The sequence below is a fragment of the Colius striatus genome, chromosome 4, assembly GCF_028858725.1.
Source record: "Colius striatus isolate bColStr4 chromosome 4, bColStr4.1.hap1, whole genome shotgun sequence".
NCBI lineage: Eukaryota > Metazoa > Chordata > Aves > Coliiformes > Coliidae > Colius > Colius striatus.
Window position 1 is genome coordinate 16,406,801 of NC_084762.1, and position 26,439 is coordinate 16,433,239.

The following is a 26,439-nucleotide window of genomic DNA, read 5'->3' on the forward strand; positions in this document are numbered from 1 at the left end:
CTTATATACCTAGCATCCCTCCTAATACTTAGGAAGAAATAACCATCAGTTCTGTTTCTTATTCTAGCTGAACAAAAATTTAGTTACTTTTAAGCCGTGTAACTTTTAATTCACTTGCAATTTGAAAGATTTCTTGCAACACCCAGAACTAAACTGGATGAAAGTGCTGAACAACTTGAAATAGAAAACCTAAAATCTATGTCATTTAGCTTTTATGGGTATTTTACAGTTCATCATAACCCCAGTTTTGACACTTGCTTATATCATTTCTAGCAGAAAGCTGGTTATTCATATGTTCTGTAGTGCTTTCAACTTTACTCCTGCAAAATTAAATGTCATCTGCGTTACTGCGATGCAAAATAGTTTTGGCTGTATCTGATTTCTGATAGCTTCATTTCCTGGACATTCTGATGTGATATTTCTTTCAAGCTAAGGAGGGATGCTTTGCTAATCTCACTAACAGGTTGTTACTGATAAATGCTACAGCATGAATAGAGCCTTAATCGTTTTAATGTCTTGTGTGGGTGTCTAAACCAAGAAAAACCCCAAGAGTCTGCCTGCCCATCCTCAGTCACAGCTAACCCAGTTCTTCAAGTTTACCAAACCATTTTTTATTGCATGTTGACTGGTTTACAGCTGACTCTTCGAGGCATGAGTGAAGCCTTAGTTGACAAGCGGGTTGCTCCGGCCCTTGTTACCTTGTCCAGTGATCCTGAATTGTGAGTTTCAGATTGAGACCTTGAGTTAACCCTCTCTCTCCTTCCTGATCTGCTTTTTTTTTGTTTGTTTTGTCATTGCTAGAAACTAACGTAACTTAATGTACTAATTTTAAAAACTTACTTTATTTTTAATTAGCTTTGGTCTTAATGTTTAATACATCTTAAAGATTCTATTTTTCTGTTGTAGTTCAGTAAGGATTGCAACAATACCTGCTTTTGGGACCATCATGGAAACTGTTACTCAGAGAGAGGTAAGACACCTGTTGTCAGACTGTTGATTTTGTAGCATAAGGACTGGGTGATTTTTTTTTTTAATAAATCCAGTAATTTGTTAATCAACTTGGAGAGGGGGAAAAAAAAGGAGCTTGTAAATTGTTTCCTCCTTTGTTATCTCCTCTTCCAAAAATGATTTCCAGTTCGGCAATGGTCTATTTCTCTTTCTTTTTTTTTTTTTTGGTTCTTTTTTGTTTGGTTATTTCCTTTTTTGATGGTTTGTTTCTTTGGGAAGGGGCATTCAGTTTAAGGTTTTTTTGGAAACAGACCAGCCTTCTCTTAACTAATAAAAACATTTCGTTCTAAACAGAAAACCAAACATAAACAAAGAAAAACAAATATGCAGAGGGGGAGGCTTGTGTTAGAAGATGGGAAATCCCATGCTCAAAATGTTTTCTAAAACATTCTTCAATACACTTGAGAAATCAGAGTCCATTATTTCCAAATGAAATAACTTTAAAATGCTAACTAAAAAGTCATGGTGGAGTGGGGTTCAGTTACCTTCATACAAGTATATGGTACTGTTTTAGATATAGTTTAGATATTGCTTGGTTTCCAGCTACTTTAGAAGGACACAGGTCTCTTGTAGTTGCTGTCACATCTGCTCATTTAGACCATGGTGTCCAAGATGGCATCATAGTGACATAACTGAAGTAATCCTTGAGGATGATAGAGATATGCAATTCTTCCATGGTTTTTAAATGATGGAACTGTGGTAATAGATCAGAATTCTGAAAAAACACACCCAGGGGTCTGCTGTAAGCAGTAGAAATACTGTGTGTTGTTTTGTATAACAACTGTACAATCAAATCTTTTTCTGAAAGTCCTTGCAACTTTTTGCAGTGCTTGCATTCTTCCCTTAATTTCAACATATTCTAAAAGAATGTGTTTGAGGAAATGTGAGTAAGAAGTCAGTGATGACTCATAAGTACTTGGAAGATGGATAAGTTACAATTTTGTAGCTTGGAATGCACGCCTATAATCAGTTTGGGAAGAATACTGTTTTGTTACCACACAAAATTACTGTGTCTGTTGTGCTAATTATAATAAGCCTTAGAGTACAGGGGTGATATTGGCTTCTAAAATGTATCAGAAGATGTTACTTTTACAATTTTCAATTCTAATGAAATACTTATATCATCTTAGATATATTTGTATTCTCAAGTTTTCTAGCCTTTAGTTCAAGACATCTTTTTAATTACATTGATTTTATGATACTTCCTTTTGCATCTTTGTCCTCTGCAGAAAAAAATTCACCATGCTAATTGAGATATACTCAAAAAAGGTAACATAAATTCAGTTGTAATTAAACAGGAAAACCATGAAGATATTAATAGTAAAAAGAAAATTTGAATAGCAGGCAGAAAATATGAGTTTCAAATCCAAGGACATCTCAGGATGAAAGACCAGCTATGTGGGAGCACTTGTGTGTAGTTAGTAAAAATGGTTTCTAAAATGTAGAACTGCATCAAAGTGTTTGGAACATCCTGTCAGGAAAAAATGTAAATTAATAGATGGCTCAAGATTTATCTTCTGAAATATGGAAGATTATAGACATACATGCTCTAATGGTTTCTAGCATCTTCATTCTTTTATGTGCTTTTTATTTCTCTGGGAATATTTAAGCTTCTGGAAAGAGTAAAAATGCAGCTGGCTTCTTTCCTGGAGGACCCTCAATATCAAGACCAATATTCTCTACATACAGAAATCATAAAAACATTTGGAAGAGTTGGACCTAATGCTGAGCCCAGATTTAGAGATGAATGTAAGTTGCATCAGTGAGAGGAAGACTCTTTCTGTCCCAAAGCTAATAGTATGCTGGCTATGTTGGGGTTTTTCCCTTTTTTTTTTTGTCTTCACAAAAAGTTTGAAAACTTTCATTATCAGAGTTTTATATGTCTTGGTATTTAAGAGTTCGCTAACATAATTTTCACTTTACTTAACATTGGTGTGTATGTAGAACACCAGCACATGGTGATGAATTATTTCAGAGCTGCAGAGCAAAATTGAAGTTGTGCTTTTTTGTTACTTGACACGTATAATGCCTTCCACTCCCCCGTTGTTTCACCTCCTGCTGGCATCTAAGTTTCAAGTATTCTACATGTCTGAAATGTAATGGCATCCCAGATGAACAAAGCAGCTTCTTTTTCATGGCTCTGAAATGTAAAGCAAAGAGCCAAGTCAATTGTTAGACTGTCTTAAAGATACTGGTAAGCAAAACACAAGGGAGCAGTTATGCCTCCCAGCTGCAGGCATTTTTGGCTTAACAGGCTAAACTCAGTAGATAGGGTTCTTTTAGTCAGTGAAGATTTCTCATGACATGCTTATCTCTGACAGGAACTTATCAGCTGTATTTATGATGTAGAAGCATATTTTAGACAGCTTTAGCAGCAGATGTTGCAAATGTTGCAAAATAATTTCTGTGAACCATTATTATTTCAAAGGTATTCTGAGGAACCTTTTTATTTTAGGTGGTGCTACCACAATTTTATTTCAAGTTTCAGTTGATCAGTTAAATCCACAAGGGCAGTCCCATCAAAAGCTATTATTTGCAGTTTTTATTCCACACTTGTGTGATGCTTCACATGCCTGTGGCTGCCACTTAGCAACAGTTCAATGCTAAGCAAGTCTATGGAGAGCAACCTCAAATATTTATTCCAGTATTTACTTTCACAGTTGTTCTTCCACACTTGCACAAGTTAGCCTTGGTCAACAACCAGCAGTCTGTGGATTCGAAGAGACTGGATATTGCTACCCACCTGTTTGAAGCCTACAGTGCTCTTTCCTGTTGTTGTATCCTTTTTTGTTAGGGGAAGCTTAGCTGTTAATTCTGTGGTGGGAGAGGAAAGATAAATACAGTTTAGCTAATTCTTTGGTGAGGGGAGAAGATTAATACTTGAGAAGTAACTTTATCTTTGTGTGTTATTAACCATATTCTGCTCAGTTTAAAAAACAGGTTTTCACAGAAGGTGGATGTGGTGGCTTGGCCTTGGCTAGATGTCAGGTGCCCACCAAGACACTTTATCACTCTCATCCTCATCAGGACAGGAAGGGGGAGAAAACAAGATGGAAAAAAAACCCCACAACCTTGTAGTTCAAGATAAAAGCAGTTTAATAAAGCAAAGGAAAACAAGAGATTTATTCTTTCCTTCCCATCAACAGGCAATGTCCAGCCACTTCCTGGGAAGCATTATAGTAACAAGCATCCTCCTTTCCTCCTTTCTCTTAGCTTTTAATGCTGAGCAGATATGGTGTGCTGTGGTATCGAATATCCCTTTGGTCAGTTTGGGTCAGCTCTCCTGGCTGTGTTCCCTCCCAAGATCTTGCCCACTCTGAGGCTGCTGGTGAGGGGAGATGCTGGAGAGACAGCCTTGCTGCTGTGCTAGCACTGCTCAGAGGCAGCTGATTACTGGGTGTAATCAGCACCTTTCTAGCTACCCATGCAAAGCACAGCACTATGAGGTCTACTAAGGGGAAAATCAGCCAGATCCAATAACTGTATAGAAATGGTTGATTTGTTTGTTTTTTAAATCTATGAAAACATAGCCCTTGATTTTTGCTTTACAAGTTAAAGGGTGGTATAGCTGTATGAAATACATTTAAGGTGTTGTTTTCTTTCATAGTCATTAAGTGCCAAATGCTGTTCTTGGGTTTTGTTACTGTAACTTGTCCCTCTGTTCTGGAGAATAACATTATCAGAAGACAGATAAAAGTTTGTGTAATTTCAGAAGACAGTCCTTATAACACCTTAACAACCTGTTTGTTAGTTATTTCAGAGGATTTAATGGTCAATCACTTTTTACCAGGACTTAAGTGTTTACGAACTGACATGGAGCATCTCTCGCCAGAGCATGAGGTGAGCAGCTATGTTTACTAACTGAGTATAAGATGCAGGTGACAGAAAAAGTTGAAATGTAATGGTATTTAAACCCAAAAGTTACGGAGAGCTACTCCTAAGTGGGGTTTTGGATAAGAAATGGGACACGTGATTTAAAAATCAGTAAAATCTTTTCAAATATATTTCTAAGCTGAGGATCTGTGCAGAGAAGTATTCAACTGTCAGAAATACATGTAGAAACACAGACCTTCATAGACTGGAGAAGGAGGAAATGATTTTACTGTCATTTTTTCATCAAAGAAAGGATACAGTAAAATCAACAACCAGAGCATATCCACGAAAATGCAAATGAAAATTGGTGGAGTGCACGAGAGAAATGATAGGCAAGTATGAGGAAAGCATAGTCCTGACATACAGGTGATACTCTTCATATCTGGAATACTGTGTTCATTTCTGGGATTGTCAGTGGAGAAACATGGACCTAGTGGAGAGAGTCCAGTGAAGGGCCACAAAGATGATGAAGAGATTTGAGCATCTCTCATAGGAGTTAAGGCTGAGAGAGCTGAGGCTGTTCAGCCTGGAGAAGAGCAGGCTCAGGGGGAACCTTATCAGTGTGGATAAATACCTGAAGAGAAGGTGTGAAGATGATGGAGCCAGGCTCTTCTTGATGTCCAGTGACAAGTCGAGAGGCAGTGGGCACAAACTGAAACACATGAGGTTCACTCTGAACATCAAGAAACACGTTTTCATTGTGAAGGTGGCTGAGCACTGGCGGAAGTTACCCAGAGGAGTGGTGAGATCTCTGCCCTTGCAGACACTCATAAGTCATCTGGACATGGTCCTGGGCAGTTGGTTCCAGGTGGCCCTTCTTGAGGAAGGGGTTGGACCAGGTGACCTCCAGATGACTCTGCCAACCTCAACCTGTCTGTGATTCTGTGAATTGTAAAAAACAGATTATAATAAGCAGACAGGACAACACAAGAGCTCACAAGATCTCTGGTAGAAGGAGCTTACAGAAAGTAGCAAAAAAGAAGAGTTTGCAGAAAAAGTTGTCTTGAGAAACTTGAAGATCTTGACCTTGTGTCTAGACACTTTTTTGTATTTACTTGAAGAAAATGAACAGTAAAGGTTGCAACACATAGATACTGAGTCAACTGAAAACATGAGAAGCATTTAGTTGCACATGGGGAAATTCTTGACAGTATGAACACGTCAAGTGATGGAGAAAAGGTTGTAATTAATGTACAAAGAAATATCTTTCTGGTTTTTGAAGGTTAATGCTGCACTTTCATAGATTACTTTGTACTTGAGAAAAGTAATTTTTTTTTTTTGCAAAAGTGATTCGAGAGGACTATTCTCTAGGAGTTCAGAATTTTGTTAGATTTGGTAACAGAGTGCCTACTTCCAGTTACATGTTTAACTTAATAGCCTATAGTCTCAGTCTTTTATTTTGTGTATGTTATTATTTTATATCACTTACAGTATATGAAACTGGAGGCAAATTAATTTGAGGAACTTTAAGACCTAAAAGGAAAGGATCTGACTTCAGAGGGCTGAGTCAGAAAAGGACAGTAGTGACCTGACCCATCAGTCAAAGGGAACAGAATTTCACTTCCTTACCACAGGCAGCACTAAAGGGCAACTGGCAATGACACTCTATTCAGAGAGAGATGGGAGATGTCTTGTGTTTTGGGAAATCTAAGAATATGCACCTGCAGGTACTGAGGGATCTGATGGAAGTCATTGCTAGACCACTCTCCATCATCTTCAGTAAGTTGTGCAGAACAAGAGAGGTGCCCGAGGACTGGAGGAAAGTAAATGTCACTCCAGCCTTCAAAAAGGGCAAGAGGGTAATTACAGACCAGTCACTCACCTCCATCCCTGGAAAGGTGATGGAACAAATCATCCTGGCCACTGTCTCCAGGTATTTAAAGGAAAAGAGGGTCGTTGGGAGCAGTCAACATGGCTTTACCAAGGGGAAGTCATAACCAACCTGATAGCCTTTTATGAAGATGTAACCAGGTGGATAGATGGTGGTACTGCAGTGGCTGTGGTTTATCCTGATTTCAGTAAACTATTTGACACCATCTCCCACAGCATCCTGGCAGCAAAACTGAGAAAGTGTGGTCTGGATGATCAGGTCGTGAGGTGGATTGTGAAATGGTTGAAGGGAAGAAGGCAGAGAGTTGTGATCAATGGGGTAGGGTTTAGTTGGAGACTTGTGTCTAGTGGAGTCCCTCAGAGGTTGATGCTGGGACTGGTACTGTTCAATGTCTTCATTAATGACCTTGCTGAGGGAACAGAGGGCACTGTCAGCAAGTTTGCTGATGATACTAAACTGAGGGCAGTAGCTGACACCCGAGAAGGCTGTGCTGCCATTCAACAAGACTTGGACAGGCTGGAGAGTTGGGTGGGGAGAAATCTAATGAGATTCAACAAGGACAAGTGTAGAGTCTTGCATCTGGGAAAGAATCACCCCATGTACTAGTACAGGCTGGGGAATGAACTCTTAGTAGTGTAGGGGAAAGGGACCTGGGGCTCTTTAGCTTGGAGAAGAGGAGACTGAGGGGTGATCTTATTACTATTATAAAAATACATAAAGGACAGGTGTCAGGAGGATGAAGCCAGGCTGTTCTCAGTGATGTCCAATGATAGGACAAGGGGCAATGGGTACAAGCTGGAACATAAGAGGTTCCAAAGAAATACAAGGAAGAATTTCTTCACTGTTCAGGTGAGGGAGCACTGGAAGGGGCTGCCCAGGTGGGTTGTTGAGTCTCCTTCTCTGGGGATGTTCAAAACCCACCTGATGAGTTCCTGCGTGACCTACTCTAGGTGGTTCTGCTCTGTCAAGGGGTTGGACTAGATGATCTTTCGAGATCCGTTAAGATTCTGTGATTCTGTCAAAATTCAAAAGCTGCAGTAAGCAAAAGTTGAATTTCGTTTAATGCCTCCATCATATTTAGTAATGGGTTAACTGATACAAGTACTAATACTTCATTTTTGTAAGACAGTGCAACCTCCAAGGTTTAAGGGCACAATCAGTTTAAAGAATGCTCTGAATTAGAACAAAAGACCTTGTTTGATTGTGTTTGGGTCTTTGAGGGCTTAAGTAGGATTAAAAAGAAGACAGACAGCTCTCAATCCTCCTTTACTGTGTTCTGCATCACTGTGATTATTTGGCTTCAAACGTGATGACAAGTGCTTTACTTCTGTAGGCAGAAACATAAATTTAAAAATATTTAGTACTGCTCCAGTTGGGTTTGAAAACTCACTGCTGCCTTTACTGTAGAAATTGAAATCTGGTGTTTAATCAGCCCCTTACCACAACAGGATGTTGGTAAGCACTGTGATAGGGATACCTGAGACCCAGTTAGTTGTAGTGTCTGTCTGTCAAGCTTTCTGTCTTAAAGTTGTGTTTTCTGAAGTAAATGTGATTCACTGTTTCAAATAGTTAAGACATTCACAGAAACAATTAACTCTTTTTCTGGTGTTTTGGTCATTGTGATGTCAAATGGTGTATCAGCTACAAAACCACGTTTTCACAGAAGTTTAGCTGTTGTGGCTCTAAAGTCAGTACAGTTTATGCTCATCTTGGAAATGTAACATTTGTGGAATGGTTACCACTTATCCCTTCTATTTGTTTTCTTTTCGTTCATATAAACAAAAGTGCAAGTTGGGCTTTTAAAGCCAGACCCTCTCATCTTTAAGATAAACATTTCCCCTTGGACAGACTTTTCAGATACTTTACTGGCATCTTTAATTAATTCCATGTCAAATCCCTTCTCCACCTGCCTTCTATTTCTTTCCAAAATGACTGGATTTTGAATTGCACAATAAAACAGTTCTGTGTGGGCAGAGAGTTGTGTAGCCATCCAATGAATTGTGTGATTTCTTTCAAAGCCTGCTCTGGGGAAGCATTCTTTTTATTTCTTGTATACTGGAGAAATGTAAAATGTCAGGGGGAGGCGTGTTTTAAGTCTTAAATGTTCCGTGGAAACCTTGAATGCTGTAATTGCTTAAGTAAAAAGCCTTCATTCTTAGAAACCCTAGAAGACACCAGTGAAATAATACCAAGTTCACTATGGCACTTCCTTTCATGGACATTGTCTCAGGATGCCTTCACACTTTTATCTGGCTTTTAGTTTCAAGCACAATGTTGATCAAGATACGCATTTTAAAAGGAGCTTGAAAACTCTTTAACAGAAAATAGAAGAAAGAGGAATGTATGTTAGTTAACTGCTAATAAGTTATTGTTTGAAAAGGAAGATAAGGAGGTGTGTCACAGAAGTGAGTTGGCTTTAGTTCTATTTTAAAAGGCCAGGGAAAACTGGAGAGAGTCTTGAACTCCCATAACTATCTAAAAATAATTTTCTTCCTTAAAGTATTTTGAATTATTTTGGGTTTTTTGTAGCCCCAATCCATTAACAGATAGCTCAAATTTAAATGCACTTGAAAAACAACAGTGAATCTTTTCAAACAGTTCTGCAAATGTCAGAATGAATTGTGGGGTAAATCTCGTACCGAGTGTTAGTGTAAAAGAAAAAGATGTCATGTGTATCTCTTCCTTCTGTGCCATAGGTTATTTTAAGCTCCATGATAAAAGAGTGTGAACAGAAAGTGGAAAACAAGACCGTCCAAGAACCACAGGGGTAAGACTTCCACTTCTGTTTTCTCTGTGCCTCCAGAGTAATGTTCTGCAGAGTGTATTCATTCCATAACGGTGTCCAAGGCTTGTGACCAGAAATCCCGCACTCACGTACTCTGTATTTGAAAGCAGATTTTAGGAACTTTAAATTGGTTTGTGGTTGTTTTTGTCTCCAGTGTAAAACACGGGACAACACATTTTTATTTATAATGTGGCAGTGACATTCTTGTTTTCTCCTGGTACTTTGTTATTTTTTTTTTTCCATCCCATTTAAAGCAGTAGTTGAATGTACTGAGTCTGAGAAAGCAGGGAGTGCTTGGCCTAAGTGCTTAGTGCAACTCATGTGGCATGCACCTCACAACCCTCTGTCTTGAGAGTGACCTATAGGCTACAGGAATTGCTCTGTAACAAACTGATAGAATTTACTTCTTGAAGGTGCTCAGGTGAAATTCTGGAAGCAAACACTTAATTTGAGAAGAACTGAAATAGGAAAGATATACCAGAATTGAACAGAAGAGACATGGTGTGGAAAAGGAGTCAGTCTCTCATGCACCAAATAAAGTATCTCAGGCTTTACTAGTTGTAATTAGCCTGTTCACTAGTATAGTCGATAATGAATTGAATGAACTGAATCAATTTGAGACATGAGTATCAGGTCAACTCTTAAAGGCATACTAGAAATGAACTTCAAATGTTAAAGTGAAATGATTTTAAGACTAAAAATGTCCAGATTCTACAACAAGTCATAATTTGTAGTTCATCTGTTCCAATAAGGTAATTGGTTCTGTCTGGTCATATAGAAGTCCTGCCTAAGGGAAAATACAAAATCTTTAAGATCCAAAGAATGCAAATTCTTTCCTGTTCGTGTGGCAATATTATGAAGTAAGGACTGTACTAAGTATATTCCAGTTGAGTGGCTATTTCCATGATGAAATAGATATTTCTTTGATATATTAGTTATCCACAGAGGAAGCACAGATTGATTTCATTTTTATCACTCCTTGCTTGCCACATAAATACCCGGTCAGTCAAGAACCAAAAAATGCATTCATACTGCTGCTTTTTTTCTAGGACTTGACTATGTAGCTTCCCCAAGCTTATACTCTTGCCCTTATTCTTTCTGCCTTCTCTTAGATGCAGCTTTCTGGCATGCACACCTGTGTATGTCCCTAGTAGCCATACTCTGAATGCCCATCCCTTCCCTGGATCCTACAAATTCTTCAGCAGCTTTGTGTTTGCTTTTTATTTTTAGAGAATGGTGAATTGCCTTCAGTTTTTTTATAGGTTGGTACTTAAGCCATCTATTTCCTCAAAAGACAACCTACTAGTAGTAATTCTTGACAAGACAGAAACTTGCTAGTTGCTCCATTAGACCCATCCTACTTTTTGCAAGTAGGCATTAGTTTTGTCAAGGTCTTCCCTGTACTATGTACCTTGCGTAAGTAATTGCAGTAGGGCAGAACTAACAGCCAGACTCAGTACATGTCATGCTAAGCAATTGCTGGAGACTCTCACCACCAACCAACCAACCTGTGCGAGGACATAAACACATAAACAGTGACTTAATATTTTCATTACGGCATTGATTCATTGGAGTCAGTTGCATACATGAGAATCTATTAGTTCACTAATGTTTCCCCTTCTGGGTTTTATGGACTCTTGTTTTAAATCAGACTACCAGATATTCTTTTTTTTAATTTTCATTTTAATTCTTTATGCAATAAAAAAGCCACCATCTCAGGCACTGGCTATGTAAAGAAACAAAAGCAGTGTATTTAGATCTAAATGTGGAAGACTTCTGTGCCTCAAAAAATGTGGTTTTTTGCAATAAATCAATTTATCACTTCTTGACAGCCTTTTAGGAGAAATCAATAGGTAATATGAAGTAAATTAATTCTTCGGCAAGTGTATTCTGAAAGAAATGTTTTTCTCCCCCAGAACCCGGCAAATATATATAATATCAAATTGATCTCACCTGTAGGGTTTTTTATTTTCTTACCTTTATTAATTAAACTGTCAAACCTAAAGGTTATGAGACGAAATGTCTTGACTGCTCCCATCCTAATTCTCAAGTGGTGCTCTTAAGTTGGATTCTTTTTTTTATTTTTTCTTATAAATGTGTGCTTTTGCCTCTCTCAAATGTTTTAACCTATATAGTTCATCAAAGCTTGTTGCCTGTACAGCTATGTAGGGTTCAGATTCACCTTTTTTAGCTTGTATCAGTGCAGACACGTTAACGTAAGAGGTGTGAGTTACTTCATCCGTCTCTGAAAATACTTTGAAGTCATGTTTAGTGCTATTAAGCCATTGCAGAAACAGATAAATGAAAACATGATACAGCATCCAGTGTATTTTCTTTCAGAATGCAACTACTGAAAACTGAAAGATTTGAAAAGGATAAGTCTTTGCAGTGTGTTGCTTCATTCTTTAATTATCCTTCCCCTTTCTTATTCAAAATCAGGCTATGGTTACAATCTCTTACAGTAAAAAATTAACACGAAATATTTTACCGCTGAAGAAATGACCTTTTCATGTCTGCGAATGTCTCCTTTTTCTTGCTAAGCCTTTGCCAATTTCAGTTCCTAATTTAAGTGTTAAATACGTATATGATGAAGGATTCAAATGCAACTAGGTGAAAAGTTACAGGTTTTTGTTAAAAATACAATAATGCATGCACAAAAATAAAACTAGATGCAAAAGCAATCATTAAATGCTGTTGCTTATCTTGTCTTTGCCCCTTACTCTTAGAAAAGGTTGGTCAAATAACAGGGTCACAAAAATAGTTTTTAGGGATTAGTTTTTAAAGATTAAACTTTGTCTCTTTCAATATTGGATAGCCACTTTTGTTTTTCTTTAGTAATTAACAAGATATTTCAGTCATGGATAACAACTTGCATTACAAATGGATTTCTATTAAATATGCAGCATGAACATTTGTTTTGGCCTAAATCTTCCCTATAAAAGAGCCAGAACTCTGTGTAGCATGTAATTAATCTAGACACTAGTCTAAAATCTAGTATTTACACATTTTTCTTTGTGGGTTGAGTTTTGTTTCAGTTTTTAAATAATGAGTAAACACAGGGACTTTTCTGTAGCACTACTTCTTTCAAACAACATCTTGTATTGTCTTGTTGGGTTCTCTGATTGCTTTTTAGAGGCATGAGACTCAAATTATTTGACTCCATATTGCTTTTATTACTATACAAATTGAACATTTAAACATAATATAAGTACTTTTGGGGCATATTTAAACATTTAAGTATGTAAAGTGTTGTGGATTGTTATTTCTATTTACAGGAACACAATATTAAGGAATATGAATTTCTAGACTATCCAGTTCTTGTTTTTTATCTTTTAGCAAACACAGTTTGCTTAAAACTCCAAGTTTCACAAGTTTCTAGGCTTTCTTTTTTGAAGTGAGAAATTTTACTTTTTTGATGTTGCCAATGCTTGGAATGTCCTTTATTTCCCAAATAATTTTAGCTAGGTACGTACAACTCAAGGATATGTAACAGGCTGGAGTAGTTTCTTGTCATTAGCCAGCTGACAGCAAGCATAAACTGTTATTTATGTGACTTATATGCCCCTACTTTATGTTGGAAGGGGAATTGCACAAGAAATGCACCTTAGAGTACTAGTAACTTCCCTGCTAAGTTTTATCAATGGGCAATATGTGATTCCTTTGTTAACTGTAGATGTTTAATCAAGGCAAAGATGTCTGGCTACATGTTAGTGTCTCAAAGAAATATTTGACTTGAAGTTTAGAAATCATTTCAAAGTAGCTCTTTATCACTGGCTGCTAAATAGAAGTAAAATATTGTTTTTTAAATAATATGTCAATTGTTGTTGTTTAAATGTTGTCTAAAAAGAGAGAACATGAGAACAGTTTTCAAAATTTAAAATTTTAGTGGAAATTCAAATATCATACTTTCAGTAAAGTGATGCTTAAATGCAAAGTATTAGGTAGAGGAACTTGACAGAGCTTTCAGAAATTACCAACTAATAATTTTTTTAATATTCATTTATTTGAATAATCTGAATACTGAAAACAACACCTAAGAGTATGTTTGGTGATACTCTTAAGGTATGCCTTATGAGACATACCTAATGCCCTTCAAGGATCTAGGTCTATTTTCACTCTGGAAATACAGAGGACAGAGAGTCACTTGAGCATTAAAAGTGGAAGGGATGGAGGATATATTCCTGTGGGGGATATAATTACGATAGCTTAATTCTTGCTGTAAGTCCACAGTACAGCTTCAGTGAGAAGTTTCCCTTTTGTTTTCTCAAGTGCTCTTGTGCCTTTAAACAAGTTGAAAAAGAAACAGAATGTTGCTGCTAAGCATCTTTTTGGGGAGGGGGGGAGAGCGATATGCCACCTTGAAGAAATCATTCCTATTCCATTGAAGCAATTTGGAATTTAACTTTTACTTGACCTACCTTGATGCAAAAAAGTCTAACAGAACTTTTTATAGCCTTCCAGACCAAAAAGTTAGTTCCTGGAAGCTGACCTCTGCCAGTAAGAGAGATCTTGTGATCTTGTCCACACTGAGCTCACAAGGGAGAAATTCACTGGTAACGGTTTATAAAATTGGCCCTGTGTAATGTTGAAAAATGTGTCTGCCTTTTTAACTGCAAATGCAGGAAGCATGGAGTATTTATTAATGTTCCTGCTGTCATACATTTGCCTTGTTGCACTCTGTCTTGAGACAGATTACTGACACTGTTAAACAGTGTGTCTGAAACTGAGCTCAACTGATCTGTTGCTTTTTTTTTTTCTAAATCTAATGCTAATCTTTCAATGTTGGGATAATTTCGTATCGTGTTGTTCAAAGTTGTAGCATCATGTAAGTTAAGTATTGATTGGTTGCTCCTTCTAGACCAGCTTCTGGGAAAACTGGGGACTCTCCCAATCAGGTCTGGAGTAGGAACACTCAAGCAAAGGTCCCATTCACAATAACCATGAGGGGAAAGCTCTTTACTTGGGGAGAGGTAGACCCAGTAGGACTCAGTGCCTCAGGGTGGGGTCTACAAGCAATGTACAAAAGTTGAACAAGTAATGTAAAAGAAAGATTCATTAGGAGTTACCAGATTGTCAATCCATGCCAATTTTAAACTTTGCTCCGGTGGAAATTGTTGGAAAGAGAGTTGGGAATTAAAGAAAGGTGTCACTGTTTTGTACTTACCTTGTTGCCTTTACTCTTCCTCACATGGCTACTAGTGGCCACTGCCAGAGGCAGGACACTTGGGCTAGACAGACCTTGTTCTGAATCAGTACAGTTGTCCTTATATTAAATAAGGTTGACATTTCCAGTGAGAAGGTAAAGCTGATCTTTAACAGAGGTATTTGTCACTAGAGCAATTGCTAAATAGCCAACAAATGTTAACATAGCGGCTTCTTAATGTAGTAAAAAGTAACGTGCACAAAAGTAGTTCCCAGCTTTTCAGTAGGCAGCAAGGGTGTGGTGAGTCATTTAATGGCGTGGGTTTCGGCTCAGTGGGGATGGCTTTTCAGTTCTTCTTGGACTGGTGTGTTGTGATGTTGCAACCTCTACAATGCACAAAGCAGTTGCTTCTGAAATAACAGCATGATGTTCCTGCTTCTTTGTAGTCTTATGTCACTAAATGTCTGTTTGTTCCTAGCTCCATGTCGATTGCAGCCAGCCTTGTGAGTGAAGACACAAAGACCAAGTTTTTGAACAAAATGGGCCAGCTGACTACATCAGGTGCAATGTTGGCTAACGTGTTTCAGAGGAAGAAGTAAGATGGAAAAGGACCTCCCAGCTAACACTAAGATGGACCTCACAGAGACTGGTTCCTGTACTTGAAGTACTTGCCTTTTAATTTCTTCTGTCTTATGTTCTTGTAGTATAATTTTATTCTAACCTCCAAAGATATTTGCACTGCTTTTGAATATCGCTGTGTATCTGTTAATTTTTGGGTTAACTGTGGTTGATATAAAACTGAAATCATAGTCTGTACCAAGTCCCTGTTCTGTGTTCTTGTCTTTCCAACATAATTTTTTTTATATAGTGGAAGGTTTTTTTTATTTCCTGACAGGATATCAGCAAATATCTGTATTATACTTGGAGCTATTATGACGGTACTTAAAATAATGTAAATTTGAATTCATTGTCATGAAGTAATAAAAGTGGAGATGACTTATGTATTTAAATTATGAAAGAGTAATGCAGATTTTTTTATTATGTTTCTAAAAAGAAGAGGAAGAGCCACCAGCATTTGTCTGTGCTTCTAGGGTTGTTTTTGTAAGTATTGTGCATCTTGAATCCAGAGGAACTGCAGTATCTTAATGTATGAGACTGCTTGCACTGCATCAGTCTGCAGGGAATGCTCATGTTTCAGATGCTTTATGCTGACATTGTAAATGCTGTACAAAGTCCTTCAGATAAAAATCTCTCATCTGTTGTGCTTTTTTGAGGGATGTTTTCTTTTGTTGGAGTTTTTATTTTATTTTAAAGCACTTTAACAACCATTCTGCACATCCAGAGCTACATCCACTAAGTAACAGAAAAACACAATACGTTCAATGGTAATAAATGTATAAGCTACTACACAGGGATCCCAGTACAGTTCTGCAGGCAGAGGAAACTTATGCAGGAGGAAGAGTGCTTTCATCTTGCACTCAGTGTGCAGTTCTGTGTACTGTGAAAGCTAAAGATAAGGTATTTTGTTGAATCTCAGTTCAGATTTCATTTCAGAGTATTTGAAATTAAGCAAGTTTGGCATTGTTTCTTTAAAATGTGAAGTAGACTACATATGTGCTCTACAAAAATGACATTACAAGGACTATCTTCAACAACTACCAAATACTTTTGTTAGCAAGGAAGCATTAACAACTAAATCCTTTTATTCTTAAGCAGCACTTTTTTTTTCCCCTCCCTTCTTTATGTCAATGTAAGCTTCTGAAAGTGAACTCAAGTGCATGCATGAACTGGTATGAGGTATCAAAATATAACAGCTCAGGCATTCTCTGACACGGTGTATCATTCAGGTGGAAGCATTAACATCTCTGAGGACAGGGGAAGCAAAAGGAGAGAGGGAAGAAAACATTCATTTCTGAACCAGAATATGGATGGAGTAGCATTTCAGGTATTGCCCTTGGATGGAAATGAGGAGATAAAAATTTGAGGCTTCTAACTGCCTGTGCCTGTTGACTCTGCACAGTTGCCTGCCATGTTTGTGTTGTGACAGGGCCTGCTGCACACTTGCACACTGTTGGTCACTTGACACTGCACTGATGAAACATTTTTATTGAGATTAGACAGCTCCATGCCTTCGTGTTGCCTGTTACCATGAAAGTATACTTCTAGCAGACTGACTGTGAAATGGAGACATTCCTGAGGAATGGGATGTGGTGACGTTCCTCTCTATTGTTCTGTTGTCAATAAAAGGTTTTGTATACCTGCCTTGTCTTGTTACTTCTAGTCTTCTCTGAAAAAGATGATTGCATCAAAACAGGAGAGAGGTCTAATGCACAGAAACTCTTTAGCATTGACCTTTTCAAAGTAGCAGATGGTAGACTGAACTTGCTAAATTTCCTGTATCTATGGGCCTGTTTGGCTTGTACTCCTGTGGTTTTAGTGCCATTTTCATGTAAGGTCTCCTTCTCTCCTGTGCCACACTTCCCCCCACCCCCTCTCTTCTGTGGCTGTTCCAGTAGTTGCAGTGCCAGAGATAGCTCTGTAGTCATGAGACCAAAATGACTTTTTGGTTAAACTTCTACTTTCCAAAGCAGGGCAGCTGCCTGTGAGGATGGTTCCTAGTCCACACCAAACATCCACCAGTGTTTGGCAACCTGCTCGTTGGTACAAGCCACAAAACTGTGATGGGAGCTCAACTATGATGATTGTGGGAGGACACTCTTCAGCTCGTTAATAAAAATGTAGCATCTGTGCCCAACTGGGCCCAGTCTCTCCAGCCAAGTTTAGCTCTTGTTAATCAGCACTTCATATCAGTTGACCCAAAGAGGAAATGGAGTGAGAATCCTAGGAAGACCAGCATGGTAACTACTGAGGTGAAAAAATTCTGTGTAGGCAACAAACATTATGGAGGTTGTCTTTAGGAATTTCACCACCTACATTTCAGGTCTCTGCTAGTGTATTGCCTGCAGGAGTCTTTTAAAATGTTGATTAGTTTACCAGATGCTGGTAGGTTTTCAAGAACATTGTAAGAATTTGTTTGGTGTGAGTCTGGGGGATGTTTGGATTTACTCTTTTTCTTCCCCTCCACATCCCCCCCCCCCCCCCCCGCCATTGTTATATATCTTTTAGGAGAAACTGCTTCCTTAAAAAAGACAGTTGGATACTCTTCATCAAAAGCAATTCATCCCCAAAGGGTTATCTTCAGTTGCTTATGATTTTGCAGAAATGAAGACCCTGTCAAACAGCAGGATTTTTTTCTTTATTATCCATGCCTGAACTTCTACAACTTGTTGGCTTTAAATAAGGGATATACTAAAGGTCTCATGCTGCCTGTTGGAATTTCAGTATCTTAGTATATTTCAAAGATTGACTCCTATGCTCTCGAGCAAACATGATCCGTGAACTGAAGGTATGTGGCTGCCTGAATGAGCATTCTTGATTTCAGTATATTTTCTGTAGATTAAACATAAGGCTGACTAATATTAGGCATGTATTTTGTTCTGAAATAGATGGTTTTCTAAAATTATAAATGAGGCAGATTATTCTGTCATCTAGTCAAGGTGAATAAAGGGAGAAGGGCTGCTTCTGCCAGTCTTCCCACTCCCTGTTCACACCAAGAGGAGAAAAAAATGCTGCTATGCTGTACACAAAAGTATATTCTGCTTGGGAGAACCAAGTAGAGTATTTGAATGGATTCAGAGATAAAGAAACTGGGGAAGCTGATGTAGGCACATTAAAATCCTGAGATTGAAAGAAAACATTGTGAAAAAAGTGTTGTGAAGAACAAGGAGGAGTTTTTGTAATATATTATGAGAATTCATTGCTACATATGGATTATAAGATGATTCTAAATGGTGCAGAAAAAGCAGAAGTGTAGAACATTTCTGTTCTCTCTGTTGTGACTGTTAATGCCATTTTTCCATTGCAGGAATAAGTGGCTCTATGTGTCAATGCAGTTTCTAAAGGTAGGTATCGTGCATCCAAAATGTTTTAAGTAATTTCCCATGGGAAACTTGCTAATGTTGACTTCTAAGTCAGCCATGAAGCACCAGCAAAGCTTCGTGGGTTGGAAAGTCATTAATGTGCTGATGTAACAAGATGATTGGCACAGCACTGATCTGAGGTAAAACCACAGACTTTCTTGCATCAGATGCAAATGATGATGAATTGCAGGATTGCAGTATGGTGCCAGGCAACAAGACTTCGAGGAAACTGGTTTGCTGTGTGCATTTGGCTAACATATCTAGAAAATACTTTTAGAGATGTAGCTAATTTGCTTTAGACCATAAACTCAGTCAACAAGGGTGTAGAGGACTTCAGCTGTTGAATAAGTAGGCTAATTAAGTCCTGAGTGTTAGTACTGTATGCTAATGTATCATGTGTTAACTAATCTCTGTGAGTAACCATGCATGAGTAATCATTTTCCAGAGAAGCGGGTTCGAAGCGTTGTGCCTTTGGGTTGAATGCTGGTCAGGTTTCATGCTTATAGGTGAGCTGTGAGAAAAGGTGATTCTGCTTTTGCGTGGTTTGTTATAGAGAGGCATGGCAGTGGTAAACAGTCTGTATCTTCAGAGGCATTATGGGCTGAGCTTGGATTTCCACCATGCTTCCAGTGTTGTGGAAGCCTTCCTTAGACTGAAGATTTCTAGTTCCTAGAAACTTGTAGCACGAGCACATGTATCAAGTCAGTGAATTGAAAAGGTGACTTTCAAATTAGCACTTTCAAAAGTGCCAACTCCATGACAGTGGTCTGTATGGTTCCTTTCCCAGCACTGGTATTGCATGTGCTCCGTACCATGTCCTAAAATTACTTTGATTGTGATCTTGTGCTGCTGCCCTTTGCCCTGCGCTTCAGAGGAGGATTTTCCCATTCCCCAGTATCTGAGAAACTTAAGCTTCAGCTGAGGCACACACAGTATGATGGAATCCTCCTGAAGTAATAGGAGCTGCAGCATGTGCCTTGTAGGCTCCTACCTGTCATCCTGCTAGGGCTGTTGCACCTTCTCTTCAAACATGCTGCAAGGTTATAAGGAAGAGGGAGAGGGAGAAAAAGCAGCTGTAATGTTTAATAGGCAATAATGTGGCATTTAGATATGTTCCTCTGCTGGGTGATGTGTGTGTTCTATTGATCCAAGCATGACTCACCTCTCTGTTGAGGTGAGTTTTCAAAGAAGTTCATTAGGTGTGCTGTCAGATAAAACAACAAGGTGACTCTGTGGAACTGGCAGTGGGGTCTTGTGTAACATTTCAAAGGACTTACGGTCTCAGCCCTCTCACCGAGGGTTTGGTGGGTATTGATCAGCCTTAAAGACTTGTCTCCAGGCAGGACAGAGCAAGCTCCCCAGTTTGTGCCAGTAGTGCTCTTAATATATGACCGAAGTCTTCGAGGTCATCAGATTGGTATCTCTTATAAGCATGAACAAATACTCAAAGTTAAAAATTCACCACAACTTTGTCTTTCTTTCCAGAAATATGTAGGCATTGTTATTGCCACAGTTGCTGGTGATAACCAGCTGTAATTCTTTTGACATAATATCTAATACATCCTATTTTGATTCTGTCCCACCTTTAAGGCTGCACGTGGTTTTCTCTCTTCTCTAGAAAGATTACCCCAAAGGCCAGTCCAGTTGAGGTTTGCCTGCTGCAGTGGTGAGCAGGAACATGAGGCACCCAAATGCCACTGTAAGTTCAAAACTTTTCAGATGTCAAGCATTTTGGTTTTAGTCACAATAAGTGGTTTGCAATCATAGCAGAAAACCTTGTGTTCTATAACTGGAAATAAACCCAATCCTTCCTATGAAAGAAAAAGCTGACAAGTCAGTTTTGGTGTAAATGTTTAGTTTTTCCTTGTGCTACATACATGTGATAAATGTGACAGCATTGACAGCACTTTCTCCTATACATTCCCTAGTTTATATTTTCAAGCATTCACATTTTCGTTCTTAACAGTCTATTACAATACATAATTAAGACTATAAAGCACCCAGTAGTGGCTTCTGTGGGTTTTGGCTCAGAAACATAAAACGAACCTCTGAGGAAAATGTGTCTTTCAAAAAGGGGCTGTTTTCACACAGTGGTAGAAAATGAAATTTCAGCCTGAACAAGAAATACTTCAGGCAGGATCAGGGGTGAGAATGCAAAAGTAATCAAACCAACATGCAGTACTGAACTGTCTGGAGCTCCTCTGAGCTGAACAGGGTTTGGCTTTACTCAATACCTTCAAAGCCTTTACTCAACACCTTTGAGGTGAGCTGATAACATGTCTAACTATTCATGGCAGTGCAAGTTTGCTCCTGTATATCTGTGGTTAGAGCGAGCAGCTGGTAAATAAACACAGGCTATAGCCTTGGTATTGTGCTAAATGTGAAAAGGGGAAGAGACATAACAGACTGTTCTGTTTAAAAAGAAACATTTCCTTGTACCTTAAATACAAACATTTTCAAACACCCCATCCAGAACTGGGCTGGGAGTTGTCAGCGGTGGGTGGACGTGGCTGTGGCAGAAGGATCTGTGCCCAGCACTGCTCCGCCATCTCCTCTCCCTCCAGGATGGACAGGGAGCAGCTGCCCTGCTGCTGGCAGCTGGGCATGTGCCTTACCCACGCCTCACGCCTCGCCTTGCAAAGCCCTTAGAGAAGTCAGCTTAGCATGTGTTGCACATTAGGCAAACTGTGTGCCATACCTCCTACCTTTCATCCCCAGCTCACCTTCTGTTTGACACTAGAGCTGTAGCCTGGCCAGTGCAAGACTCAGACTCCTCTGGCAGCTCAACAGGTCTCTGATGCTGCAATTGCAAGCTCTAGGGCTTGCCAGAACCCGTCAGCATGTCCCTTGCCCTAGCTCTTCCTGAGGTGAACGGGCAGCAAGCCTAGCTGTTGGCCCTAAGCCAGGGACATTGTGCAGTGTCATTTTGCCCCATAGTCTGTTGTGGAGCCCCACATAACAGCCACCAAGACCCAAACAGCCAGATCATGTTGGAGACCAGACAGGGGAATGTGGGCACTGAGACCTGCTTGAGCACAGATCAGGCAGGGCCTGACACTGGCAGAGACCATCGAGGGCGTTAAGTGATGTGATTTAGTCCCAGACCCCACATGACTGCCCACTCACTCTCCCCAGTGGTGTGGGGAAGAGAATTGGAAGAGTCAAAGTGAGAGAACTCATGGATTGAGATAAAGACAATTTAATAAGTGAAACAAAAGCCACACACACAAAGCAAACCAAGGAATTAATCCTCACTCCCCATGGTCAGGCAGATATTCAGCCATCCCTAGGGAAGCAGGGCTCCATCAAGTGTAACAGTTACCTGGGAAGACAAATGCCATCACTCCTAATGTCCTCCTCTTCCTCCTTCTTCCCCCTGTTTTACTGCTGAGTGCAATATCACGTTGTCTGGGATATCTCTTGGGTCAGTTGAGGTCAGCTATCCTGGCCATGCTCCTTCCCAGCTCCTTGTGCCTCGCCAGCCCATTCCCTGGCAGGACAGGGTGAGCAGCACAAGAGACCTTGACACTGTGCAAGCCCTGCTGAGCAATAACACAAGCATTGATGAGTTAGCAACACTGTTCTCAGCACAAATCCAACACACAGCCCTGTACCAGCTGCTAGGAAGAAAATTAACTCTCTACTAGCCAAAGCCAGTACAATGTTGAACTTCAAGAAGATTAAAAAAGGCTGGCTTTATGGAAACTATGAAGAGGTGAAGGCCATAGCTTTGCTTTGTCATGCAGGCAGGTCCTCCACACCAGTTGCAGGAGAGAAACTTGACAGTGTGTTTGTGTCCCAAGTGCTCCCTGGCTCCAAGCATTGCTGCTCTGAGCAGAAATCAGACTGCAAGCAGCACAGGTAAAGAATGACTTTTTTAAAAGAAAACCCCTTTATCTGTTATATGTGAATGAATTTACATATTTTCAAACAGAGTGACCTGTATCTTTTCTTTTTTTCCTGGTCAAGGGTTAAATCTAAATACACAAGTGAAAGAACAAGTTCCTTATTTGCTCAAGTCAGAAGCACTCTCCCAGCTTATTCACAGCAGCGTGTGAGCACGGACAGGCAGAGAAGGTGTTGTCATGACATGGTCAGCTCTGCCAGTTCCTCGGCTCCCATAAATCGGTGCTGCCCTGTCCTGCCCCACCACAGAAGACTCCCACTCCCTTTACAAGATGAGGGGCATTGTGGGCTGTGCCCAGGTTTAAGTGCTGGGCCACCAGCTGCGGCCACTCCCTTGCCAGGCACAGGGGTTGCTGCTGGGTCCGTGGTGTTGGCACTGAGTCACTTTTGGAGGTTCAAAGGCCACTTTGCACTGTCCTGAGCCGTGGGGACTGACCCTCTGGGGTGTTTTAAGGTGAGTTCCTGAAGCACATCTGCCACTTCTCTTTCCCCCGGCAGCAATCACACCCGCAAGCTCCCACTGTCAGCCAAAGCAAAGCACCTGGGGGGCCTCGAGCTGTGCCAAAATACCAAGGCTGGGCTGTTGGATGGGAGCAGAGGAGGCACAGAGCATGGGACTGGAGGCTTTCCCCAGTGCCTGGGGCGGGTGCTAGCAGGAGGGTGGTTGTGCCAGATCGCAGAGCAGGAGCTTGGCTGGGGCACAGCTGAGGCCCAACGAGTCCTGTAACAGCCTAAGGCAATATCCCGAGGTGGCGAGGAGGAGGCGGCGATTCCAGGGCCGATGCACCGCGAGGGATGGCACCAGGCAAGAGGAGTGCTGGGGTGGGAGGGCACAGGGAGCTGGGAGGCAGGTGGATGGCTGCCTCTGCTCAGCCGCACCGGGAAAGCAGTCCCTGTCTGTAGGAGGAGGGACGTGGGCATGGTGACTAAACTTCTTGTAAAAGGGGGTGGAGAAAGGAAAGGGAGGGACAAGAAGAGGGAAAGAACCCCCCCAGCCTGCATGTGGAGCCTGAGGAAATGCTGTGGGAACTGCAGCCAGGCGCCTTTTTTTTTTTTTTTAATTCTCTCCTCTTCTTCTTCTCTCTTCTCCCCTCGTGTAGCTGAGAGGAAGGAAAGGAAGAAAGAGAAGTAGCTAGCTCAAATGTGCCTCGCTCTGCTGCCGGGGCACGGGGGCTTGCCTGGAAGGATCTAGTTTCTCTTCGGTGGCAGGAAAAGGAGCCACAGGCGGAGGCAGAGACGGACATCCAGACATGCCCGCCCCGTCAAGCTGCTGGCTCCTTCTCCTTTGCCTGACTGCCTCTGGTACACAGGTAAGCTTGAGCTGCAGGAGGGAAGAAGGTGAGTGTCCCAGCTCACCCCAGGGCCGTTTGTTTCTTCGTCTGTCGCTCGGCGGAGGTGGCAAAGTTGGAGCCCGTGATATCTCGCACTGCCGGCACTGGCGCAGCGGGGTTTAGCACAACAGCTTCGCCTGCCTTTTCTTCCCTTTGCTTGGTTGGGTTTTGGTTTTGTTTTTTGTTTTTGAGGGTTTTTTTTCCATGCAACTCGCTCTGTCTCAAGCTTCTTTCGCTTCTTTAAAATCAAAATAGCCTAAGCCCGAAGCTCCAAAAGAAGCCAGAGGATCTGCAGGGAAAACAGCCTGTTCCAGCTGAGGGGAGGGTGTGAGAAGCCAGGAAATATTTAGTGAGGTTGCTGAGGGATATAATTTGCATGTAGAGTAAAATATGTCAGACTCCACCCTATCGAACAGATTTATTCCAGAGAGCGTGAGCACGCTTGTCCCTCGGACATGGGATGAGCTCGGACAGCCCGTGCAGCCCACAGCCCTGGCTCCGCGGCCTCCCTGCGCGCTGCAGCCCCTCACGCCTCAGGCTCCCCACGGGCTGCAGCCCCTCACGTCTGACCTCCCCCTGGCGCCGAGCCGGTGGCTCCAGGGTGGCCTGGGGAAGGTGGGATGGTGGCATGGCCCTGGGACCACAGATGGGAAGACTGAGGCCGAGACTAGCTACGTGACTCGCTTGGAGCTTCACGTGCTGCTCATGAGAGAGTTCAGGAGGCAAACCCCAGTCCCAGGGGTCAGCTACCCCAAAAGGGCAGCTCTTCCCTCTCAAGGGGAAAGATCTGAGAGGGGTTTGACTCTGCGGTTGTTTGCAAACACAACGTGCTCTTTTTGCAGCTTCGTGAGATGCCAGATGGGTAATGGCCAGCGTGCTTTAGCATTGGGGTCATGGCTGGTCTTCTCTTTTCAGAAAGACCATTTTCTGCAGCCAGTTCCTGACTAGTCTTCTGATTGCCGAGTCTTGTGAATGACATATGTCAGACTTCCTTCAGCATTTGGATTTACAGAATCTTGCTTTGCTTTTTCTAATTATATAGCTTAAAAATTATTCCTCTCCCTTGGTGTTATTTAGACCCTTTTAAACTGGCAGACTGTTGGCAAATCCCATGCCACAGGCACTTTTCTCTGTCAATTAACATTTGGAAGCCTCCCTACCGGTTGTATTTCTTTCATTTGAACTTATAGCGTTTCTCTGTGTCTCATTATTCTTTATTAGTTGTATTATTTCAAGTCATCCTCTCAATGTAGTGCTGTAACTGGGCCATGGCTGTATTCCCTAAGAGCAAGGTGCAGCTTCAAGGGTAAAAGAAAAAAAAGATAAAAAACCCAAACCAAAACAAAAAACCCTCTGCTGTCTACAGCTTACAATTTAATGTCTGACCGCATAGTCCTGAGAGCCTTTCCACTGGATCTCTGGTACTAAAACCACACAGGCCCTTTTTCCCCCCCCCTCCAAAACATATGTTTCATTCTGTCCACCCTCACTTTATAAGCTTCTCTTAAATTGCTGCTTTCCAGGTGTCCATATGTATGAATGAGCCTGTATATTTCAAAAGGCACTTCTACATCATAGCTATCAGGTGATTTTTCCTGTTCCTCAGTATCCTCTGTACCTGTAGGCTCTTTTCCTGCCCTCATGTTTAGGACTCTGATCAATATAGCATGATGAGCCAACCTCAGTGTTCTTTGTACCTTTGTTTCAGGTCACTGACCATTAAATATTTGCTTCTTTCTGGAGCCATTTGGGTTTGGGAAATGTCCTCATTGGCTGGAACCCACTTGACTCTTGACCAAACCTTGGAAATTCAGATTTTCATTCTATAGCTCCCAGCATATTTTGGGTACCCTGATGTAGGAGCCAGGAGCAGCTCCTCATTATTTCCCACCTCTCAATTTGTAGCCTTTTAGAGGATGCAGAACAGGAACTTGTGTTTATTTGGGGCTGATGTGTAAAGACTTTTCACTGCATTCAACATGTGCTTGAGTCTGTAAGTGGTTGCACAGGTTGCAGCTTTCCATAGCAAGTGCTCTGGACAAGCAGCAGTACACAATAGTAGGAGGCTCCATGGAAGTTGTAATTAAGTTTACGCAGGATAAGCCATACTTTATGAAAGAGCCTATTAACCTAATGTCCTGTCTGCAGCAATGGGCAGAACCAGCAAGTCAGGTATGTGAAAGTGAGGCAAGCCTAGAGAGATGCCCCTCCCAGACAGCCTTTCAGATTCTCTTTTGTGTGATTGACTTGAACAGTAGTTTCTTATAAGAGTGCTGTTTTCTGATGGAGCAAAATGTGAGAGTGGCAGAGCCAAAGTTTGTTTGGTAATACAGTGGGGTAGTGGTAGGGCAGTGATATTTGCAATGTGTTTCCGGCGAGGAATGAGAAGCACTTGGAAATGTGAGTTAATGAGTGCTCATAGTTTTGCTGAGAATAGACATGATCATTGTCATCATTTTCACCAAAGAGGAAACAGGAACAGAGAATTCGTGACTTGCTGTAGGTCACACACCGAGTGTGGAGCAGAACTGCCAGGAGCAGAGCTCAGCCCTCCTTGTCTTGTGCTTCAGCCACAAGATGAT

The 26,439-nt window shown here is 40.8% G+C and overlaps 2 protein-coding genes across 10 annotated transcripts in view; both read left to right on the top strand.

The window, feature by feature from the left end:
- Positions 1-16,902, top strand: part of RELCH (RAB11 binding and LisH domain, coiled-coil and HEAT repeat containing) — an 81,680-nt gene extending 64,778 nt beyond the window's left edge. For 3 of the 8 annotated variants that reach the window (XM_061994612.1, XM_061994614.1, XM_061994620.1), the window contains 6 exons: positions 907-970; positions 2,619-2,757; positions 3,669-3,785; positions 4,760-4,848; positions 9,409-9,479; positions 15,119-16,902. In XM_061994612.1, coding sequence (XP_061850596.1) covers positions 907-970; positions 2,619-2,757; positions 3,669-3,785; positions 4,760-4,848; positions 9,409-9,479; positions 15,119-15,239 — 601 coding nt within the window. In that variant the 3' untranslated portion in view covers positions 15,240-16,902. Of the gene's footprint in view, positions 1-636; positions 720-906; positions 971-2,618; positions 2,758-3,668; positions 3,786-4,759; positions 4,849-9,408; positions 9,480-15,118 lie in introns of those variants that run through there. The other 5 variants (XM_061994613.1, XM_061994615.1, XM_061994616.1 and 2 more) reach the window with 5 other exon arrangements.
- Positions 16,903-23,516: 6,614 nt separating this feature from the next.
- Positions 23,517-26,439, top strand: part of TNFRSF11A (TNF receptor superfamily member 11a) — a 30,172-nt gene continuing 27,249 nt past the window's right edge. For both annotated transcript variants that reach the window (XM_061995635.1, XM_061995636.1), the window contains exon 1: positions 23,517-23,836. In XM_061995635.1, the coding sequence (XP_061851619.1) occupies positions 23,777-23,836 (60 nt within the window). In that variant the 5' untranslated portion in view covers positions 23,517-23,776. The remainder of the gene's footprint in view (positions 23,837-26,439) is intronic.